Source organism: Carcharhinus amblyrhynchos, chromosome 24 (assembly GCF_965287045.1).
Source record: "Carcharhinus amblyrhynchos chromosome 24, sCarAmb.v2.hapA, whole genome shotgun sequence".
In the NCBI taxonomy this organism is placed as follows: Eukaryota; Metazoa; Chordata; class Chondrichthyes; order Carcharhiniformes; family Carcharhinidae; genus Carcharhinus; species Carcharhinus amblyrhynchos.
This window is the reverse complement of record NC_137347.1, coordinates 37,423,720-37,448,264: the sequence shown is the minus strand read 5'-3', so window position 1 is coordinate 37,448,264 and position 24,545 is coordinate 37,423,720. Positions and strand designations below refer to the sequence as shown.

General features: G+C 39.4%; 1 protein-coding gene across 11 annotated transcripts in view; it reads left to right on the top strand.

Moving 5' to 3' along the window:
- The window catches only part of LOC145357784 (protein 4.1-like), a 204,977-nt gene that overhangs the window by 141,492 nt on the left and 38,940 nt on the right, over window positions 1-24,545 (top strand). For 9 of the 11 annotated variants that reach the window (XM_080211268.1, XM_080211270.1, XM_080211269.1 and 6 more), the window contains 8 exons: window positions 1,993-2,145; window positions 7,618-7,712; window positions 10,437-10,609; window positions 12,318-12,407; window positions 18,216-18,430; window positions 23,302-23,361; window positions 23,481-23,522; window positions 23,825-23,887. In XM_080211268.1, coding sequence (XP_080067394.1) covers window positions 1,993-2,145; window positions 7,618-7,712; window positions 10,437-10,609; window positions 12,318-12,407; window positions 18,216-18,430; window positions 23,302-23,361; window positions 23,481-23,522; window positions 23,825-23,887 — 891 coding nt within the window. The remainder of the gene's footprint in view (window positions 1-1,992; window positions 2,146-7,617; window positions 7,713-10,436; window positions 10,610-12,317; window positions 12,408-18,215; window positions 18,431-23,301; window positions 23,362-23,480; window positions 23,523-23,824; window positions 23,888-24,545) is intronic. The other 2 variants (XM_080211273.1, XM_080211272.1) reach the window with 2 other exon arrangements.

Genomic DNA, 24,545 nt, shown 5'->3' with positions numbered 1-24,545 from the left:
AGCGGGGTTATAGGGATGGCCTTGGCGAGATGTTTGTCTTCATCAATGACATGTTGAAGGCTCCAGAGAAGATGTCATGGCTTCTCCGCTCCAGGGAAGTACTGGACGACAAAGGATACTCTGCCATGTCCCATGTTTGTCTTCTGAGGAGGTAGTGCAGTTTTTTGCTGTGGCGCATCAGAACTGTTAATTAATGAGTCGAGTAACATATCCTGTTCTTAGAAGGGCACCTTTCAGTGTCTGAAGGTGTATGTTGCAATCCTCCTCATCTGAGCAGATCCTTTGTATACGAAGAGCTTGTCCTTGGGGATGGCTTCTTTAACATGTTTAGGGTGGAAGCAGGAGAAGTGGAGCATCATGAGGTTATCTGTGGACTTGCGGTACTTTTCTGATCACCAGATAATAACTTGCATATGTGTAAAGCATCTTCAACATAATGAAATGTCCCAAGACACTTGCTTTCTTTTATAGCAATCATGTATGACACCAATAAAGTCTGACACTGAGCCACACAGAAGGTATTTGATATTTTTTATTCATTCGTGGGACATGAGCATTGCTGGCTGGTCAGCATTTATTGTCTATCCCAGGGGCAACTAGAAATGGGCAATAAATGCTGATGTGGAGATGCTGGCCTTGGACTGGGTAAACACAGTAAGAAGTCTCACAACACTAGGTTAAAGTCCAACAGGTTTATTTGGTAGCAAACGCCACTGGCTTTAGGAGTGCTACTCCTTCATCAGGTGAGTGGGAGATCCGTTCACAAACGGGGCATATAAAGACACAAACTCAATTCACAGAATAATGATTGGAATGTAAGTCTTTACAGCTAATCAAGTCTTAAAGGTACAGACATTGTGAGTGGAGAGAGCATTAAGTACAAGTTAAAGAGATGTGTATTGTCCCCAGACAGGACAGCTAGTGGGATTTTGCAAGTCCAGGCAAGTCGTGGGGGTTACAGATAGTGTGACATGAACCCAAGATCCCGGATGAGATCATCCTCACGTGCAGAACTTGGCTATCAGTCTCTGCTCAGCGACTTTGCATTGTCATGTGTCATGCAGGCCGCTTTGGAGAACGCTTACCCAAAGATCAAAGACTGAATGCCTGTGACCGCTGAAGTGTTCCCCAAAAGGAAGAGAATACTCTTGCCTGGTGATTGTCAAGCGGTGTTCATTCATCTGTTGGGGAGACCATGCAGATGCTTCAACAATGTACCATGCCTCGGGACATACTTTCCTGCAGCGTATCAGGTAGACGATGTTGGCTGAGTTGCAAGGGTATGTACCGTGTACCTGGTGGATGGTGTTCTCGTGAGATGATGGCATCTGTGTTGAAGATCCGGCACATCTTGTAGAGGTTGCTGTGGCAGGGTTGTGTGGTGTCATGGTCACTGTTCTCCTGAAAGCTGGGTAGTTTGCTGCGGACATGGTCTCTTTGAGGTCGTGCGGTTGTTTGAAGACAAGAATTGGGGGTGTGGAGATGGCATTGGCGAGATATTCATCTTCATCAATGACATGTTGAAGGCTCCAGAGGAGACGTCGTTGGGGAGGCCATGCAGACGCTACGACAATGGATGAATGAACACCGCTTAACAATTACCAGGCAAGACTTGTTTCCTTCCTGTGGGGAACACTTCAGTGGTCATGGGCATTTGGCCTCTGATCTTTGGGTGGTGAATGGTTTCTAAATTGAACTTATGCAATTAATTAGCAGAGACATATTGCATCTTTTAAAGGCAGGAAATGTGTGAAACGTGAAAACATGAAACTGTTAGCCTAGCACGTACAGTTTTTCCCAGCAAAGTTGGTCAGAAAATTGGATGCTATGATTCATAAATGTAAAACTTGGTTTTAGCGTCTTTTGAATGGCGCAAATACATAAGTGTTATGGTTTGCTGCTATTTAATACGGTAAACAAACTAGAGATTTCCTTCTGACAGGCCATGTGTAGCTCTTGGTTTTCACTGTTCTTTAATTGTCTTGTCCTTAGGACTTGGAGGGAGTGGACATCATGCTTGGTGTATGTTCAGGTGGTCTTCTTGTCTACAAAGACAGGCTGAGAATAAATCGCTTTGCCTGGCCTAAAGTTCTCAAGATTTCATACAAACGTAGCAGCTTCTTCATTAAAATTCGTCCAGGAGAGGTACGTATGTCCTGAAGTTAACAGGAGCAAGTTTAAAAAGTGAAGTTATTCGTATCTTCTAACTTTAAATGTTTGCCTTTATGAAAAAATGTCAAAATAACCCATTTGCCCCAAATAATTTCTGGGTGTTAACCGAGTGCTTTCTTGATGCTGATTCAAATTAGCGGGCATGTTAACCACATTTCCTTAATGGAAAATTGATTTTTTTTTAATGCACAAACTTACACACTTAGCGGTCACTGCTCACATAGAATGCATTTAACCCCCATCCTTCATTACTCTGAAGAGTTATTATTGGGCCACCTGATTGAACAGCTGGTATTTATTTGATACAACTGAGTGACTTGCTAGGCCAGTCAGAAGGGAGTTAAGCATCGGTCATATAAGAACATAAGAACATAAGAAATAGGAGCAGGAGTAGGCCATCTAGCCCTTCGAGCCTGCCCCGCCATTCAATAAGATCATGGCTGATCTGTTGTGGCTCAGTTCCACTTTCCCGCCCTCTCCCCATAACCCTTAATCCCCTCTCTTATCAAGAACCCATCAACCCGCTTCTTAAAAATATTTAGCGAGGCAGCCTCCACCACTTCAACGGGCAGAGAATTCCAGAGATTCACCACCCTTTGAGTGAAGAAGTTCCTCCTCAACTCCGTTCTAAACCGCCTCCCCCTTGAGGCTGTGCCCCCTAGTCCTACTGTCTTTTTTGAGCGGGAAGAGTCTCTCCACCTCTATCCTATCCATCCCATTCATCATCTTATACGTCTCAATGAGATCTCCCCTCATTCTTCTAAACTCTAACGAGTACAAGCCTAGTTTATTCAGCCTCTCCTCATAGCTCAATCCCCTCAACTCCGGTATCAGCCTAGTAAACCTCCTCTGCACTCCCTCCAGGGCCAAAATATCCTTGCGCAGGTGCGGCGCCCAAAACTGCACACAGTACTCCAGCTGCGGCCTCACCAATGCCCTATACAGCTGCAGCAAGACCTCCCTACTTTTATATTCAATCCCCCTCGCCATGAAGGCCAGCACCCCATTCGCCTTCCTGACCACCTGCTGCACCTGCAAGCTGGGTTTTTTGCGACTCATGCACAAGGACCCCGAGGTCCCTCTGCACCGTCGCCTGCTGCAGTTTTTATTTATATAGGACTGGAGTTGCATGTGGGTCAGACCAGTTAAAGACAGATTTCCTCACAGGAATAATAGTGATACACTTCAGTTTTTACAATAATCGAATAGATTCTTGGTTACTTTTATTTTCAGGCTTTATAAATAGAATTCAATTTTGCAAACTGCAGTAGGTTTTGAATTCATGTACTCTGGATTATCAGCTCATACTTTTAGATAATACCGTAAAGTTTTCAAATTAATGAAACATATTGCATTTCTATTTTTCACTGTCAGCTAATATTGGCTGGTGGTGTTAACATTGGATGTTTGGTAATAAAAATCATTGAGATTGAGCAGAGATGAATGCTATCAGTTGGATAAAACGTGATGAAAACACAGAAAATGGAGTTGTGGTTAATGGGTTTATCTTGGACTCTCACAGTTTCTCTTGCTTGTTCTCTTGCACTCACCCTCACTGTCTCTCTCTCTCACACGCTCACTTGTTCCCTCTCTTGAAGTTACTGTGAAAATTCGCAAAGTGCTTGTTCGGGTACACTGAGAACTTAGCATGACCAATGTACCTAACCAGCATGCCTTTCAGACTGTGGGAGGAAACTGGCGCAACCAGAGAAAACCTATGCAGACATAGGGAGAACATGCAGATTTGGCATAGACAGAAACCCAAGCCGGGAATTGAACCCAGGGCCTCCGCAGTCAGACAGCAGTGCTAATCATTGTGCCACCCACTTGGGAGTCACAGAACTTACATGGCTGTCCTTGTTAAGTTTCTAGTCAATGTTATTAGTGTTTCATGGTATTGTTATTGAATATCTAAGGGAAGAAGTACTTCCTGACATCACTCTTGAATCACTGGGCTATTTAGTTTAAAGGTTATATCTTTGCTTTGAACTCTCTTCTCTGTGGAGATAGTTTCTCCCTATTGATACCAATTAAAAGAATTAAAAGCCCAGTCTATGCAATCTGATTTCCTAACTTAACTCGGGGATTCCCAAATTGAAAATTGTATGGCACATCCACAAATGTCGATATATCCTTCCTGAAGTGTAGTGACCAGAATTGAACACAGTACTCCAGATTTGGGCTAACCACAGCTTTGTACAACTGCATAAACTTCCACATCTTCGTATTCCAGCTCCCTTTGAGATGAAGACCATCAATTATTTTTTTTTCATACCTGCTCACTAACTTTGGTGATTTATGTATATGGGCTGCTAAATTTCTCTTCCTCCACAGTTCCTTGCTTCTCAATATTCAGAACGTGCTCTAATCTATTTGTTTTAGGCCCAAAGTGGACGATAAAACATCAATGTTGAACTCTAGCTGCTACAGATTTGGCCACAATCTATTAATTCCATTTTCTAACTTTCATCTGCTAGGAGATGAGGTACCAGAACATATCCCGGAGGGACGTCATGATTCTGCCACTTGGAATACATACTCATCATTCCTACTCTGTCTTCTATGTCCCAAACAATTCTGTACCGATGTTGAAAAATTGTCTGCAATTGCATATGGTCCCATTTCTGCTAACAGTGCTTTGTGTAGAAAAGGTAGAACGAAACAAGGTTGAGAATAAAACAGTTGTTTAAACCATAGGGCCCAAGTAACATCCAAGAATGGAGCACAAATTAATAAACTTTTGCCTCTAGATCAGTGAGAATTTCATTATAGAAATCCCAATCTGCTTTTAATATTTGTGTTGCATCTTTTTTCACTAAGGGTGGCACAGGGGCAGAGTGGTTAGCATTGCTGCCTCACAGCATCAGGAAGAACCAGGTTCAATTCCCAGTTTGGGTTACTATCTTTGAGTCTGCATGTTCTCCCTGTGTCTGTGTGGGTTTCCTCTGGGTAATGTAGTTTTCTCCCACAGTTTGAAAGATGTGCTGGTTAGATGCACTGAACATGCTAAATTTTCCTTCAGCGTACCCGAACAGGTGCCGGAGTACGGCAACGCGGGGATTTTCACAATAACTTCATTGCAGTGTTAATGTAACCCTACTTATGACTTATAAGTAAATTTTACTTTAAAAAAAAACTTTTACTGCATGATGGAGCACTGTGCCAAATAAAAACAGAAAATGCTGGAAATACTCAGCAATTTGATTACAGAGCGAAGCAGTGTAATCTTTAAGAGACCCTGAGAAGTGTAATTTATTCTTTCTTTCTCTAGATGGTGCCACACATCTATTTTCTAAAACCTTCAAAACTTGTGTTCCGCCTTTGTTTCACCACCACCCCAAGGATAGACTTATTCAGTCTCATACCACAAGATAGAACGAAACAGAGTTAACGTTTCAGGTCTGTGACCCAGATCTGAAACACTGGCCAGAATTCTCCAGCCATTCACGCCAGCAGGATTCTCCCATCTGGCTGCAGTAAATGGAGATTTAGCTAAGCACCAAATTCTTTGTCCTATCTGGCAGCGATGGCAGGATGTGAATAGCCAGAGAATTCCAACCATTAATTCTGTTTCCTTCTCCAGATCTGCTCAGTATTTCTTGCAGTTTTTGTTTCTATTTTGCTTGCAGTTATGGTACTGAGCTAAGTGATCGCAGATTCAAACCACGATTAGCAAGCAGATCTCAGCAAAATCAGCTATTAGACCAGAAGAACTGGCCTCAACATTGCCAGTGCAGCAGGGGTGGGGTTGGAGATTGGAAAGAGTGCAACAATAAAATGATAAGGCCAAAGCTATCACTCTTACTCGGTATCCGTCCGTTCCTGCTGGACACCAACCAAAATCACCATTAAGCTTGACTATATCATAGCTACCAGTCACCTAACTGCAAGGATCATCTGAGAAAGAAGGATTAAAAAGCAGTCAGCACCAGCGTAAAATACTATTTTCATGAAAAGGGAATAATGTGGAAAATTAAGAGAAAATGAAGTGCTAAAGTGTATTAGTTTAAGAAACCTTGAGAACTGTAATTTATTCTTTCTACCAGTAGGTAGCGCCACATATTTATTTTATAAAACTTTCAAAGCTGCCTTGTTTTATCATTTCTCAAGAATAGATAGTGCCACTTACTCAGTCTCACACCACAAGACAGATTCCAAGTACATAAACAGCAACATAAAGATCTCAAACTGTGGAATCGGAGACACAAAATACATTCATTGGGATAGAAAATGAACTTGCCAGACTTGTGCAAAACTTAAGACTAAACATCATGACAAGATCAATAAAATGGATTACCTGGTCAAATAGCTCATAACTGTGGGAGCTAGCCGTGTGGAGAATTCCTATTGATTCTCCTTGTATCAAAACAGGGACCACCATTCAAAACGTTCTAATTGTCTGGTGAACAGTTTGGGATGCCCCAAAGTAAAAAGCCTATGAAAAATGTAAATGTATATTTGAAAGAAGAAATTCATTGTTTCAGAGCTTGTATTATTTGCAATTAGCACGACTGGATAGGAATCTCATCGAGCAATGAATAATTAAAACGTTACTGAGGAGCAATGGCATTTCTTATTTGTCCGTGTTATTCTATTTTTCACATTTTCCCAAAATAATGCTGGAACTTTTTCTTTTCTTTTGTCCACAGGGTGTGGACTTCACTAGCTTGGCCAGCATTTATTGCACATCCCTAATTGTCCTTCAGAAGGTGAAAGCAAGCTGCCTTTCTTGAAGCACTGCAGTTGTATGTTGTAGAAATACCTTTAGTGCTGTTAAGCAGGGAGCTCCAGAATTTTGACCCAGTGGCAGTAAAGGAACAGTGATATATTTCCAATTCAGGAGTGTTTGCTTTGAAGGGGAACTTGCAGGTGGTGGTGTTCCCACATGCAGACCATGGACCTAAATGGTGGAGGTTGCAGGTTTAGAAGGTGCTGTTAAAGGAGCCTTGGTGACTTGCTGCAGTGCATCTTCTTTCGGGCGTTTAGAAATGGACAATATTGCTGGCCTAGTCAGAGCTGACTTGAAACGTTGGCTCTATTCTCTCTCCACAGATGCTTCAGACCTGCTAATGTTTTCCAGCATTTTCTGTTTTTGTTTCAGATTCGAGTATCCACAGTATTTCACTTTTACCACCCATTTTTACCCTGTAACATTGTTCAATTCCACTGCTGCCTCAACTCATCTGCTGAAATGCTCAAGCAGATCTTTGTTACGCCTAGACTTGATAGTTCCAGTACACTACTGGCCAGATGTCCACGTCCTTGCCAGAGAAGGCGCGCGCGCAAGCCAGAGAGGGTATTGCGTACTTTCAGGTGGTCTGACTTTCAAATGGCCTGACACTGAGACATTCTCTACTGCTCTTCCTAAACATTTGAAATTATTTGTGCTTCGTATGTAATTCATTAACGTTTGAAGTGCTGATGTGTTCTGTATATATTTTTCAGGATCAATGTGAAAGCACTATTGGGTTCAAACTGCCCAATTACCGTGCTGCCAAGAAGTTGTGGAAGGTATGCGTGGAAAATCATACCTTTTTCAGGTATGTGTACAGTGCACGATGTTAAGAAAACCAAGAATCTTGTAAAGAAAGTCCACGTGCTATTCCATTACGTTAAAAACATTTAGAGTGCAAGATAACAGAATCCTTCTCCCATGCAAATCTTCTTCAAATATTCAGTCCTGAATAAGCAGTTCAACTAAAGAAGCTGTGAAACTGTCCAACCTGATCTGACATGGAGTACCTCAGAATAATTCTCGTAATATTATACTTAATCTCACAAAGTCTAGTTAGAACCACATAAAGGGGGAGCAAGACAGATATTGGGCCGGTTTCTCCCATCGCGACGTGCTCATCTTTTGGCGGGTAAGGTTGGGAGATTCGCACATGCGTTCCCGACATATGCGCCATCGCCACAGAGCAGTCGAGACCATGCTGGAAACTGGCAGGAAGACCAGGTAAGTGATTTTAATCTATTTTTCATGTAATTTGAGTGTAATTATTGGGCCCATGACTGAATTGTCCTGGCCCGTTAGTATCTCCCACCCCGCCAGAAGTATTTCAGTCTGGCAGGGTTTAGAGTAGCTCCCCACATTTGGGGTACTAGCGGGAGACCCCGCTGGAGTGAAGGGGGGGGCAAGCGGGGCCCCCCCAAGGAGTTGGGTAGCAGGTGCAGTGCCTGTGGCATGGGCACCCCGGCAGTGCCAGCCTGTGCCCCCTGGCATTGCCCAAGGAGCCAAGTGCCCATGTCCAGCGGGCATCAGGTATTGTCAAGAGCATGGGGCCTATTGTGGGCAGGATTTGGGCGATCGGTGGGTGTGCAGGGTCCCGCTGCCACTTTGCATGGGGATCGGTTGGGGCTGGAGGGAGGCCAGTGATTGGGGGGGCTGGCTCCTCCCCCCTCGAGCTTTTAATGATATTCACGATTGTGACCTCTGCATTGCAGAGAGTGTGGAGATTCAAGTCTGAAGTCTCACTGAATAAACAATCGTGATTTACATCAGTTTTCCTACCAGTTCAGCACTTAGAATTTTTTGGGACAATTGGGCCCACCACTTCCAATTTTCTATAAAATTCACAATTTGAATTAATTTAGTTACCTCAATAATAACATTGAATTGCCTTAACGCAGAACAGATTTTTTTGTTGTGTCATGTTCTGTTTCAGAAGCTGGTCATTTCAATATTTCTCTCCTTTTTAAGTTTTTACTTCCATATCCAAATGTCTGGCAGGGGAGAGCAGACCTACTGGACAGGGTTTTCCGCCACCCCACAGTATGTTTTGTGGTGATGGCCTGTTGTTGGGATCTTCCTGTCCCATGGATGTCAATGGATTTTCCTGTTGTTCGCACCCTCCAATTCCAGGGAATCTGAGAGGGGGGCTTGTTAACGAGACTGGAAGACCCCCTAACAGAAGCAGCGGGAAATTTTAGCAATTGTTTTTATGCTTTGTAACTCCGCACCAGCTCAGGAAGCGGCTTAATTCTGAAATAGGCTTCTTGTGCTGGGAACTGTATATCGGTTTTCTCTTTCCCTCCTTCTGTATGTGTTACTCCTGTCATTGTCAATTCACATGTGCACACCACACCGCTCCCGCACCCCAACCCCACCCCTCCATCTCTGAGTGAGAGCATACCATAGAAAGGGATGTATACTTTGACTCAGGAGCACCAATCAGTGGATAGGGAACAATTAGTACATGAAAACACAGGAAGGAGAAGGTTTTGTTATTTCATTTGACTTCAGGAGCTGTTCTGCTTTGCCTAGCTGCCATTGGAGGCCAGATCATATTTTCTTTGCCTTGATTTTAAGCAAAGTTTCAACTTTTATAACATTAGGAAAGAGTATTTACTGTTAATATTGCGACACCACCTCCATTCCCAAATTCCCTATTCTTTCTAATAATGTTCATAACCTATAATATTTATTTCCTAATACTACCCAGTTTATCTTAGTAAGTGCACCTTTCTTGCCCCACAAGCTAGATTTGTGCAATTAATTCATTTATTTTGTCTCTTATATTTATGCATTTGTGTATAAAACCCTTGTTAAGTCAACAGCCTTTTGTTCTAAGGCTGTTTTTCTCACACTTCTTATTACACTTTCTGGTTTTCATCTTTCCTGCATTCTTATGAGCTGTTGTGTTATTTTCTGACATTTTCTCTGAACTTGAAGTATTTATATTACTGTCAGTGCTATTTGTGCTTTGGAATTTGCGCTCACTTTTTCTTACCTTTTAAGCTATTTTCACTTTAATAAAGAAAACTTACTAGAATTCCTGAGTCATTTAGCAAATGCACCATTTGGTGTTATAATTATGTCATACAGACCAGAAAATCCCATGTTTAATTCTTAGTTTATGCTGTATTAGCTGACTTCAACTGGCCATCAGCTAGCATTTTGCCTCAGCACTACAGACAAGGAGAAGGAATATTAGTCACTCTTGCTTTCAATTTGTTATCAGTCACTTACTAAAAAGCTTGCATTTGTGGAGGCCAAGTGAGTACAAGATTAGGATCAGACTTGATCTCCTCCATTGTCAAATATCCCTCCAACATTTACTATCTTCCCTTTAAATGAAAAATGACAACTTGGTGAAGTCCCATCAGGCTGCAGGAACAATATGCCAGCAAGAGCCACAATTTTCAAGAGCAAAAATCAGAGATTGGGCGACAAATAGATCAGTAATATTTGTGCATCGGTTGGAAGAGTATTTTTAGAAGCTTTGTTCAGGATATTTAACTTGCCGCTTATATTTTCTTGCTAGACTAACGACACCAGAATCCACATCGAAGAGCAAATTCCTGTCTCTGGGTTCCAAATTCCGTTACAGTGGTCGAACCCAGGCTCAGACCAGGGAAGCAAGTGCTCTGATTGACAGACCTGCACCTCGCTTTGAACGTACAGCCAGCAAACGGGCATCCAGAAGCCTTGATGGAGGTAAAATTATCTGAGATTGCAAAACGTGCATTATATCATTAGAAATACAAGATAATGTAATTTAGTTGTCAATGAAGGATGACTTATTGATGTTCTGTGCAGTGTTTTGTGAATTGAACCAACTGACGACAGTAATAGCAAATAGATAAACTTTTGAAGCTTAATTTATAGGCCTTTAATAAAAGTATCCAATCCATTTTTGCAACTTGACCTCGGGTTCACTCACACATACATTGGTCATTTCATTTTTTTCAAATATACATTCAAAGCACCAATGATTAGAAATATTGTAATTTATTAAAACTTAGGATGGGGAAAGGCAAGAGTTTTATCGTGTAAAATTCTGCAAAAAAAACATACTTATCGTAAGTTTGGAAGTTCTTGTTTCTAATTTGATGATCTTACCTTCACTCTTGTATTATAAATTATGCAATCTTTATAGGATCTAATAATGGATCTGAATATTTTAAATCAGATTTGACCTTCATTTTTCACAGTTCCAAAACTTGCAAACATGTGCCTTATCAAGTGCTGAGTACTTTTTAAAGTTGCAAAGAGCATTTCATACTATCAAGTAATTGATTAAAAAGTGGACTTAGAAAAGGAATTAGAGAATTGATAAAAAGTAGCTTTGAAGTTTACACTCCCTCTGAAGAAAGTTCACATGTGAATTTTGATCTCATTCCTAGATTGCAGTACAGGTTGAAGAGATAATGGGTCACTGACAAATCACGCAGTATTTTCATTGCACACAAAGTATTGCAGAATATTCAGATGATTGAATAGAGTGATTTGATTGCTGCGTGTAGTGTGAGTTAACTTTTAAACTTTTAAAAACCAATTGTTTTTTATGTAGAAACTTTAAGTGTGGGACTGATGCTTAATTTTCCAGAAACACATGGATTTTTATGTGCCACACTTCAAAATGCCACGTCTACCTTTCAGGACATTCTTCATAACAAATGTTCATCCATAATGATTGTAGTTGTTAGCTAAATAAATGTGTTACTTTTTACTAAATAAATATTTAACTTTACATTTTGTTTATTCTACCAGGCTTTAATCTGTAAGAACTGATGCTTTGGTCTAAACAGTAACTGCATATAAAATGATAGATTGACTGAGAAAAGGAAAGTTGAATTTTCTTCTGAACTAAGTACAAAACTAAGCTTGTTCTTAAAAATTTGAGTTGAATTGAAGAAAATCTTTTAAACATTTTTAGATGAGTTTGGATTTTATGAATTACTGTAGTTCTTATTGACGAAATGTTCAGTATTTATTACTCATTGTAACAATGAGAAATGCAATGATTTGGGGCCAAGTATAATTTTTCAGCATTCATGTTACATATTCATCCTGATGAGACACACCATAACTGATTTTGTTTTTAACAAGTGAATGATATGAAAGTAAAGTTATAAATCATATTTTGACTCCTTTTTGGAGTAAAACAACATTTGCTATTCAGAATCCAAAATTGATGCACTTAGATATGCACCAACACTTGAATATCCCCTAGGAAATTTTGCATCTATTCCAATGTGCGAATTCAGTTTTAAAAAGAGCTACTTTCTCTCTTTCCTTCCAATAAATATTTAATAAGATTGAACATTTAATAGATTTCAAATAATTTAAACCACAAATTTTGGAATTGTGCTCACCATAATGCATTAAAAATAACTTATTAACGTGTACACATTTTCTTCAGCTAAACGTAAGTTTCCAAAAACTTCTGTTGAATTACAAGTGGACGAGGATTTTGAACCCAGACGCTTTGAAGCACCCAGAGAGCAGCCAGGTACCAGTTTGTTGGCTTAAAGCTCTGCGGTGCTCCTGTTTCTTCAATCTTTCCTTTTTGCAACCTCCGTTTGAATTGTTGCACTGACCACTTGAAATATTTGTGTTCATCCTGTGTTTAATTTGCAAAGCATGATTTAAAATTAAAGAGCTCACCTGGAGCCAAATCCAACTCTTTTTTACAACTAATCCAAATTCTGTCATTCTTGCATCTAGTTGGCATTAGGAATGTTTTGTGCAATCTTGTGTAATTATTTTGAAGTACCCTGACTAACAAAACAACAAAGTAAATGAAAATCTGTGCTTTCTGAGATTACTTTTTGAAAAGGAACTAACTTTGCATATTTACAAGCACTTCAGCATTTGTTTTAAATAATTAAGCAAAGCATTTGTTGATGAGAAGTTTGAATTTGTATGTAAAGTCTGGATGTGAGGGCATTCTGATTTAAAACACTAAGATTTGAAGGGAAAGCTGCCCTTCAGTGCATTTACTTAAAAACCATGAAAACTGCAGAACTCTAACCAATTTTAAATTTATGAAGCGCTAGCCTAGGTTCCTGCTTCATTTGAAAGAACGGGAACCACCTTAATTTAAACAGCCATTTGAATTGTCATACTTGTAGTTCATTATGAAAGCAGCAATAATTTAATCTTTGTTGGTTTCTAAGATAAAAAAGAAAACCACATTTGAAAATATACAAATAATGTCACATACACAGCCATTTTTGAATGAATGTTGTACTCATAACTTGATTTATTATTGTTACATGTATTAACATAAGTGAAAAGTATTGTTTCTTGCATGCTGTACAAAGCATACCGTTCATAGAGAAGGAAAGGAGAGAGTGCAGAATGTAGTGTTACAGTCATAGCTAGGGTGTAGCGAAAGATCAACTTAATGCAAGGTAATTCTAGTCAAAAACCTGACAACAGCAGGGAAGCAGCTGTCCTTGAGTCAGTTGGTACGTGACCTCAGACTTTTGTATCTTTTCTCCGACGGAAGAAGGTGGAAAAGAGAATGTCCTGTGTGAGTGGGATCCTTAATTATGCTGGCTGCTTTGCCAAGGCAGCAGGAAGCGTAGACAGAGTCAATCCAGTGAAGGAGAATGTTGGGAGGATCACAGAGTAATGATTCATGGGTTTCTAATGAGTTATTTTGGAGTAATGCAACATTTAGTTAAGCTTATAAAGCTTGTTTTTGTAATGTTTAATATTTTTAAATTTGCCAGTGTTATGGGTTAGTTGTAATTCTCTTTTCAACCCTCTCTACTCCCCATTTCCATGTTGAAATTTCTTCTAATCAAATTTAACTATTCAGGTTCTCCATTCACATTAACTGGTGCAGTGCTTGCTGGTCTAGGTTCTAATTGATTAACCTGGGACTTTTATGCATTGTTACTACTAGTTCAGTACTTTGTTCGGTGATGACCTGTTCCTGCATTGTCACTGACTTGTTCCTATATTGTATAGTGGTGGATGGTCTCAGAGTTTTATTTACATTTCTTGAACAGAGATTTTTGATAGTTGAACAATTTATTTAAAATGTTAATGAAGCCCAAATCATTTGTTCCTCGAAGTTTCAACTTAGTGCTCTAAAGACTCTTATGGTAGGCATAGTCCCAAAGTTGGACGCGTGCAAATGTGAAAATATTATCTACTTTTAAAGATTTCACAACCAGACAGCAAATGTTGACCTTACTACTGAAATACTTGTATAACACCGCAATAAATACATCAGACTTTCAATTGAAAGATATATTGTTCTATAAGTTGTACATTAAGGCAACCAAAGAAAAGAAGATACAAGGCAATAGATGCTTATGCCATTTTGAGATTTTCTGAAGGCGTTTGATAAAATGTCACATGAGGGGTTATTGCAGAAGATTAGGGTTCTTGGGACTGGGAACATGGCATAACTTGAAGGTTTGTCAACACAAATCGGTGTGGCAATAAACAGCTCATTTTCAGATGGTAAGGTGTGACCAGTGGATTGCTGCACAATCAGTACTTGGACCACAGATAATTAGGATAAAATCAATGACTTGAATGAGGGGGCAGAGTCTGCTGAATCCAGATTTGTTGGTTATACAAAGCTAGGTGAGAAAGTAAGCTGTGATAAAGATAAAAAAGAATATAGACTGATTCAATGATTGAACAAGAAGATGGCAGGTGGAGTATAATGGGGGGAGTGTAAATTATCCACTTTGCTAAGTAGAGCAGAAACACAAAATATAGTTCATAAAGGCTAGAAGTCAGAATATCGTGGGTCCCTGCGCATGAATTACAAAGTTAATGTGTAAATTAATATTCAGTTAGGAAAGCAAATGGTTTATCTGTCTTTATTGCAAAGGTGATGGAGAATGAGGATAAGGAAGTATTGCTATGAATTATATGGCTTTGCTGAGAACACACGGATTACTGTGTAGAGTTTGGATCCTCTTACCTCGGGAAGGCCTTGGAGAGGGGTGCAATGAAGGTTCTTCAGATAGTACAAATTTCAGATCCCAGGAATTTGTGAGGAAAGGTTGAGTTGAATGGGCATATTATTCTCTGGTTCGGAAGAATGAAGGGTGATCTCATTTGAATGTGTAATATTTTTAGAGTTTGACAAGGTAGATGTTGAAAGTTTATTTCCCTGGTTGGGGAGCAGCAAGCAAGGTATCCTGATCTCAGGTTATGAAGGAGTTAACCATTTTTTTTAAATTTAGAACTGAGGCGAGAAAATTCTTCACTCAGAAGGTTGTGAATCTGTGGCATCTCTACCCTAGAGAGGATAGTTTTATGTGGTTATCCATTACACATGGGCTTCACTGAATTTATTACCTTTCCCTAAGTGCCCTTGGAAAGGTGCTAGTGAGCCACCTTCTTTAAACTACTGCTCAATGGTCCAATGATATTGGGTAGAAAGTGCCCTCAATGACAAGACAAAAGGACAATATATTTCTAAGTTAGGTTGGAATGTGACTTGGAAAGGAATTTGCAAGTGTTGGGGTTCCGATGCACCTGCTGCCCTTGTCTTTCTCAGTGTTAAAGAAAGCTGCTGTTCATAAAAACCTTGCAAGATTCTGGAGTACACCTTGTTGATGATGTACACTCTGTCAATGAGTGTATTCAAGATAGAGATCAAAAGGGTTTTAGACTAAGGGAATTGAGGAATGTGGAGATAACACTTGAAAGTGGAGTTTATGTAGAAATTCAGCCAGGGTCTTTTTGAATGGTGAAGCAAGCTTGACAGGCCTGTGACCTACTACAGTTCACGTTTCTTAAGTTCTTATGAGATACACACTTGCATTACTGCACAAAACACCATGCAATTGCTCAACAAAGTGCATGTTAAGTGAGAACATTTGCAGCATATTAAAATTGGACCTAAAGTTTGTAATGTAAAACGTTCTCAAAATAAATGTTGCTCTTGCTTTGGTGAGTCAAGCTGTTATAGATTAATATGCAGTATCAGATGAGTCATTGTAGAAGAATACAATAAATTAGCTTCTGAATAAGTGCATTTGGAGCCTGTTTTAGTGTCTCGTACATCTGGGCCAGCTGACGGTGTTTCTCTCTTCACCTTACATAATTTAAAATTTGACATGACATTTTCTTTATTTGAGATTGAACTTCACAATAATGTTGCAGATAAATACTGAACCATTATAATTATACCTTTATCTCTTAAAAGTGCATTTGTTGATATTGGGCAGTATGACATAATGTTCCTGCAAAGCATGAGCAAGATTTCAGCCCCACAATCTACTCTGATAGTAACATTTTTCCTAACAAATTTGAATTAAACAGCATAAATACATTGAGAAATAATAACTTGTGTTTATACCTTTAACATTATGAAATGTCCCAAGGCACTTCCCAGGACCATTATAGAGCAAAGATTGACAGTGAACCACATAAAACTTGATGAAAGAAGCATATTTTAAAGAGCATTTTAAATAAATAATTAGAAATAGAGAGGTTTAAGGAGGGAGTTCCAAGCTTGGAACCAAAGCAGATGAAGGCATGTGACCTATGGTGAAATGATTACAATTGGGGTTGCCCAAGAAGACAGAATTAGCAAGCACAGATGTTTTGGAGAGTTGTGGAGCATTGGGAAATTACAACTGAAAATAATTCAGTTATTTTGAATTAAGAATAGATGATTCTTACATAAGCAGAAGATGCAGAAAATTTAGCAGGTTTGGCAGCATCCATGAAGAAACAGAGTTAACATTTTGAGTCAGTGTGACTCTTCAGTGCTAAAGCAATAGAAATGTGATGGATTTTGCATTGTTTCAGAGGGGATGGAGCAAAGTAGAAAGCCAAAGTAGATTGGTGTGTGAGGACATATTAGATAAAGATATTTAGAGCTTGGATAAAGGAAATATTAATGGTAGTGTTAAAGATTAAAGAAGATGCTGATACTGGCATAAAGAAAGTAAGATAACAGAATGTGTTAATAGCAGAACAAAGGTCCACACCGTGTACAAGCAAATCACAAGAATAAGTAACGATGGCCCGGGGGGGCTGGGGAATAGTACATTGTGTTGGGTCAAAAAAATTTTGTGTTTAAAAATAAAGGTCAAGATAGAGGAGAAAGTTCACAGTTTAAAGTTGTTGAACTCAATATTGAGTCCTGATTAGACACTTTATGGTCTTCTGAAGATCCTAGTATCTGCAGCTTCCTCCGTCTTTAACACTTATTTTATCATGTGCCCTAAACACCTTTGCCCAATTTTTCCTAGTTTACACTTATCCCTGACTTTTTTTCTTTGCCTTGCCTCTTCTGAAACAGTATAACTTCCATTACAGTTCTCCCTCTTTAGTTCTGAAGAAGAATCATACAATCTTAAAACATTGGGGGATTTTGTACTCCTATTTTTGGAGAGATGGAGTGCAAGGGCTGAGGAGATCAATGGCAGAATCGGAGAAATCTCAGTGAGTCCAAAACGTGGTTTACACTGGCAGAATGTCCTGTCCCATCACTCCCACCCGCAGCCTCACCAATGGCATAACAGAATCCCAATTTGAATGCATTTAAATACAAATATCAGTGGAAATCTCCCCTCCCCATGTTAGATTATGTATTTGGTGTAGAATTATGACAGGACCTCCACAACCTGCACATCCGGTGAGCAGAACCCACGAGAGGCACACAGGTCAGTACATCCCCTGGGGGAGAGGGGCAATGCAGGGAGAGGGGAGGCTTGTTTTCAGTTTTTTGTATCTGGATGTCCTTTGCATTGTGGGCCTTGCCACTTCATTTTTTCGGTTTTGTTCCAAACAATATGGCAGGGAATGCCACCTTTGAGACTGGTGGCTTCCTTGTCATTTTCCCTCCTGCTGCTCCACTCTGCTCATCTTTGAGAAAATTCCACGCATTAACTCTTTCTTTCTCCACAGATGCTGCCAGACATGCTGGGGATTCCCAACATTTTCTGTTTTCATTTAAGATGTATCTTAATCCTGGTTTGCACTACTTCAAGATTAATGACATTTTACGCCCATTATTTAGTTCAGGCTTTTGTCTTCTGATAAAATCCATAATTCGGCAAATTCACTCATTGCAAGATGAAAGCTTGTCAGCAAGATTTAAGAACTGATTGTTTTGAAACCTTTATGCAGATTAGCAACAAATTTTGTGGATAAAATCATTTGTTTATACCTACTTGACATTCTCATTCCTAAAGGTACAAGTTACTTATTCCAAAATTCCTTGCACTTTTATTGCATTTTTTGCATTTTCCTACACTAAATAATGATAAATAGCAAATTTGTATTGTTTGTATAATTCCAGTAAGTGAGCTTGATGCATTTCTTACAGCGGCAGTAGCTGGGACTCCAGACAGAAGCCCAAGGGCAGTTACTACCTCTGCACCAACCATAACTCAAAGTCATTCAGTGGAAGCCAGCAGCCCACCCACAGCCGAGACAAGAGTAACAGAATCAAAAGCAGCTAAAGCAGAAGTGAAGGTAGAGGTAAAACAAGAAGAGCATCTAGTTGACAAAAAAAGATCAGAACCAGCCCAGGAGGTTAAGGTATATTCTTGGAGCTAAACCTTTTACTTGTTTTAACGTACTTTTGTTAAATGCATTTAAAATGTTAGTTAATAGATCTTTAGCTCAGTCTTCTTGATATTGAGTTGAAGTCTTGGTCAATTGTTGTCCAATTTTACAGTGAACCTTTATCAAGCTGCCAGAGGTGGTGGTAGTAGAGGCAACTACAGTTTTGTCCTTTAAAAAGCGTGTATTGAGGTATATGGGGCAAGCACAGTAAATTGGGATTAGATTAGTCTTTTTAAAAAAAAGTGTAGCATGGACAAGTTGGACTGAAAGGCCTGTTTCCATGCTATAGAGTTCTTTGATCTATGACTCTACTGAAACTAGTACTGTTATTTAAGAGTACAATAAATTGATATCTCCCTCAGGACCTGGTGAAGGGGGGGAGCAGTTTATTTCAGGGTTGGATATCATGCGTTAGGTAACCATACTTGCTAAGTAGTTTCTCAAAAGTGATTGGCCAGTGACAGTGTTATTCTAGAGCAATTACATTAAATGCTGATATTAGCTATTTTTCCATTCTATTCCTGCAGTACTATGAGATATAAATGGCAGCTATCCCTCTTGATTTCTGTCTAGTAGAATAGATGCTACATGATGAAATTTGAAATAATTTCTGGAGGCAAAAGTGAAGAATGGAGTTTTTAAAAAATATCTTTAGAGGAGATGATGGCATAGTGATAACATTGCTGGACTAATAATCCAGAGATCCAGATTAATGCAAAATTGAATTCTGTTAATAAATCTGGAACTGGAGCTAATCTTTAATGGTAACCATGAAAGTCTCATTATTTTTTTTTAAAAACCCATCTGGTTCACTAATGTCCTCTATGGAAAGAAACCTGTCATTGGGCGGCACAATAGCACAGTGGTTAGCACTGCTGCTCCACAGCTCCAGGGACCTGGGTTCAATTCCCGGCTTGGGTCACTGTCTGTGTGGAGTTTGCACATTCTCCTCGTGTCTATGTGGGTTTCCTCCGAGTGCTCCGGTTTCCTCCCACAGTCCAAAGATGTGTGGGTTAGGTTGATTGGCCATGCTAAATTGACTGTAGATGCATAGATTAGAGGATTAGTGGGTAAAATATGTACAGATATGGGGGTAGGGCCTGGGTGGGATTATAGTCGGTGCAGACTCGATGGGCCAAATGGCATCTTTCTGTACTGTAGAGTTTCTATGATTCCTACCTGCAGGGGTGGGGGTACTTGCTAGAGTGGTTGGGGAGGGTTTAAACTGATATGGTAGGGGGATGGGAACCTTTGCAAGGATTCAGGGGGAATTAAGAACAAGAGGAAAAGACGGTAAGGAGAATAAGGGAAGTGAAAGGCAGAGGAATCAAGGGCCAGAGTCAGAAAAGGATCAAGTTTTAAAAAAAAGTAGGAAAGAGGAAAAAGAAAATTACAAGTGCCCACCTTAAGGTTTAGTTCCCTGAATGCTCGGAGCATTCAAAACAAAATGAATGAATTAGTTGCACAGATAGATGGATGTAAATGGGTATGATATAGTTGGCATTACGGAGATGTGGCTCCAAGTTGAGCAAGGATAGGAACTAAACATTGAGGACTATTCAGCATTTAGGAAGGACAGACAGAAAGGAAAAGATAGTGGAGTTGCATTGTTAATTAAAGATGATATTTGTACGATATTGAGGAAAGTTATTAGCATTGATGATATGGAATCTGTATGGGTTGAGTTAAGAAACAACAAGGGGCAAAAACGTTGTGGGTGTGGTATACAGACCACTAAACTGAGTGGTAATGTTGGGAAAAGCATTAGATAGGAAATCAGTAATGCATGTGTTAAAGGAACATCTGTTATTATGGGCAACTTTAGTTGATTCTGAGGTTAGGGTCCTGAATCTCAATAGAGGTAACTATGATGTATGAGACATGAATTGGCCATGATGATCTGGGAAACATTACTGAAAGAAAGACAGTGGATATGCAATGGCAGGCATTTAAAGAACGAATAGGTGAACTCCAGAAGTTGTTTATTCCTGTTTGGCGCAAGAGTGGTAAGGGAATTGTGGCCAAACCATGGCTTACAAGGGAAATTAGAGATAGTATCAGATTCAAGGAAGAAGCATGCAAATTGGCAAGAAAAAGCAATAAGCCTGAGGATTGGGAACAATTTAAAATTCAGCAAAGGAGGACCAAGCAATTGATTAAGAAGGGAAAAATAGAGTATGAAAGTAAGCTAGCAGGGAACATAAAAACTGACTGTAAAAATTTCTATGTAAAGAGAAAAAGATTGACAAAAACTCATATAGACCCTTTCAGTCAGAAACAGGAGAATTCATAACAGCGAATAAAGAAATAGCTAAGGAATTAAATTTGTACTTTATTCATGTCTTCCTTTGCGAAGACTAAAGCAATGTGCCAGAAGTGCTGAGAGAAACATGTTTTATTGAGGAGCTGAAGGAAATCAATAGTAGTAGAGGAATGCGTTTGGGAAATTGATGGGATTGAAGGTGGATAAATCTCCAGATCCTGATAGTCTTCATCCCAGGATACTTAAGGAAGTGGCCCTGGAAATAGCTCCGTTGCTTGTTTTCCAAACTTTCTTGGACTCTGGAATAGATTAGAGGATAGCTAATGTAAGCCCACTATTCAAAAAGGGAGGTAGAGAGAAAACAGGGAACTGTAGACCAGCGAACCCAACGTCAGTACTGGGGAAGTTGCTGGAGTCTACTATCAAGGATTTCATAACTTGGCATTTGGAAAGCAGTGGTATATTCAGACAAAGTCAGCGTAGATTTATAAAAGGGAAATCATGCTTGATGAATCTGTTGGAATTTTTTGAGGATGTAACAAATTGACTGAGGAGAACCAGTGGATGTGGTTTATTTAGACTTTCGGAAGGCTTTCAGCAAGGTCTCACATAACAAGCTAGTATGTAAAGTTAAAACACATGGGATTGCAAGTAATGTCTTGAGATGGATAGAAAGCTGATTAGCAGATAGGAAGCAAAGAGTTGGCATAAATAGGTCTTTTTCTGATTGGCAGTCAATGACTAGTGGGATTCCGAAGGGATCTGTGCTAGGACCTCAGCCGTTCACATCATATTAGTGATTTGGAAGAGGAAACTGAATGTATCATCTCTAAATTTGCAGATGGTACAAAGCTGGGTGGTGGCGGTGGCGGGGGGGAGGTGAGCTATGAGGAGGATGTAGAGATGGTTCAGCATGATTTGGACAGGCTGTGTGTGTAGGTATTTACATGGCAGATGCAGTTTAATATAGATAAATGTGAGGTTATCCACTTTGGTAGCAATAATAGAAAGACATTATTACTTGAGTGGATGTAAATTGAGAAACATGGACACTCAACAAGAGCATGGAGTCCTCTTGCATCAGTCACTGAAAGTAAGTGCGCAGGTAGGGCAGGAAGTAAAGAAGGCAAATGGTATGTTGGTCTTCATAGGAAGAGGATTTAAATATAGGGAAAGGGATGTTTTGCTGCAATTGTATAGGGCAGAGCTGAGGCCACATCTGGAGTATTGTGTACAGTTTTGGTGCTCTTATATGAGGAAGGGTGTCCTTGCTATAGAGGGAGTACAGCAAAGGTTTACCAGGCTGATTCCTGGGATGGCAGGTCCATATATGAGGAGAGGCTAAGTTGGGGTTATATTCACATGAGTTTGGAAGAATGAGAGGGGATCTCATAGAAACTTATAACATTCTAGCAGGGTTAGACAAGATAGATTCAGAAAGAATGTTTCCAATGGTGAGGGAGTCCAGAATTAAGAGTCCTAGTTTGAGGATAAGGGGTATCTTTTAGAACTGAGGTGAGGAGAAATTTCTTCACCCACAGGGATGGTGAAGGTATGGAATTCACTACCACAGAATGTAACTGAGGCCAAAACGTCTGATTTCAAGAAGAAATTAGATATAGCTTTTGAGGCTAAAGGAATCAAGGGATCTGGGAGGAAGGGGGGAGAAATTCAATGATCAGCCGTAATCAAGGTGAATGGCAGAGCAGGCTCAAAGGGCCGAATGGACAACAAATGCTGACCTTGTCAGTGAAGACTGCATCCAGTGAAAGAATACATTTTAAGTATTGTACTGTAAGAGGAACAGGACAACAGCTAATGGTGATGCACTGTATTAAAAAAATGTGCACACTGCTTCTGTTTAATTTTTTTTGTCATTGGTCATTAAAATGCTTAAACTTGAATCAGTACCAAATTCTTCCTGCAATGATATCCAGTACAGGGAGATAAGATAGAACATAACCTTTTTGTATATGAAGTCTGCTTAAATTTATTGATACTTGCTGCAGTTACGTACATCAGGATTTACAAAATCACAGCTTGGATTGCAGGAGTAGCTTCTCTTTCACGTTGAAGACTGACAATCAAAAATAATTTTTAAAAACTGGAAATGGAATATAAGCTCACTAACCATGCCCACTAACTGTGTAACAAGGATGGCACAGTGGTTAACACTGCTGTCTCACAGCACCAGGGACCTGGGTTCAATTCCCACCTTGAGTCACTGTCTGTGTGGAGTTTACACGTTCTTCCCATGTCTGTGGGGGTTTCCTTTGGGTGCTCTGGCTTCCTCCCGCAGTCTGAAAGATGTGATGGTTAGGTGCATTGACCTGAACAGGTGCTGGAATGTGGTGACTAGGGGAATTTCACAGTAATTTCATTGCAGTGTTAATGTAAGTCTTACTTGTGACCAATAAATAAACTTTACCTTTTAACTTTACAACGTAGAAATATAATGTTTGTAAATGTTAAATAGCATTTTTCAGCTTGATATTATTAAAGCTTTACAAATTATTCTGTAAAATTATATACTTGAGATTATTATTTATCCTAAATCTACAATTTATTTCTGATAAAGCAGGTCATCACGCAGCAGGCTGAAGTCATACCAGTTCCTACCACAGCAAATGAAAAATCACAGGTTTGTCTCCATAAATTGGAATGAAAATGGTTAAAATCTGTGAACTTTTTTAAAAAAAAGTTTTAAAGTTAACATGGACAAGTATTACTGAACTTCATTTTTTTTCAACACTTAAACAGCCAAAACCTGATGGAGAGGAAGAGGTTGTCCGAATGCGCAAGGTTAGCATTTTTTAGTTTTCTAATGAGATGGTGTTTGGGAATCTTTGTCCTTATGACCCAAGCATCATTTTCCTTATTTAATCACAATATGTTCTCCCCATCAATAGTGAATTGCTCATTCTGCTTTTTCTTTTGGTGATCAAATCTGGGTGTGTTCTTGTGGTTCCATGATCATCCTGTCTAGATTATGCTGCGCTAATGGAACTTTTTTTTTTGAACACTTTTATTTGCTACTTTGCAATGCCACAAGAACAGTATTTTAATTTTTGTGCTTTTCTTTTTTCCCTTCTTTCATTTCGCAGAAGAGATCAAAGAAAGTTGAGGGTGAAAACATTTATGTCAGGCATAGCAATTTAATGTTGGAGGTTTGTATGAACTGAAAGCTTGTTATTCATCAATTTGTCTTTAGTCCAGAGTTCTGCATTCATTTTTTGGCTGCATTCGTACAATGTTGCACGTGCTGCATGTAACCAAAACGCAACCAGAGTTTTTGTTCTTTTAGTACTGCCTCTTTATAAGCAAGCCATGGCATGTTTTGTGTTTCTTTTTCTTCAAGCTGCTTGAAAGTATGGTTGGGAAGGTGGTCATTTAAGATCACCCATTATGGAAGTCCACAGTGAGGTCCAAGAAGGCATTAGAACTGTAAATTAATTTTGCCTTTTTTTTGACCAGAGTTCTGCTAATGTTTGCACAGAAATACATTTCTGTGAATATAAAAAAAAAGTTTCAAAAGAATAAATGCACTCTTCATAAAATGGTGATTCTTGAACCACAGTAGCACTTAATGCTTAAAAAGACAGTGTCCCCTTGGGTTAATTTGCTAACAGCCTTGAAACACAATTTTACTCTTTGCTGAATTATGCTTGTCCATTTGGCAACTTGATTGGCTCAAATTTCTTTTATTAATCCTACATAAAACTTAATGGGTCAAAAGAAGAATGATCACTTTTGAGTTTGACATGTAATATTGAATACTTGTGGCTGTTGTTTTCTTGTCCTCCTACCTCAGCGATTAGAAGCATA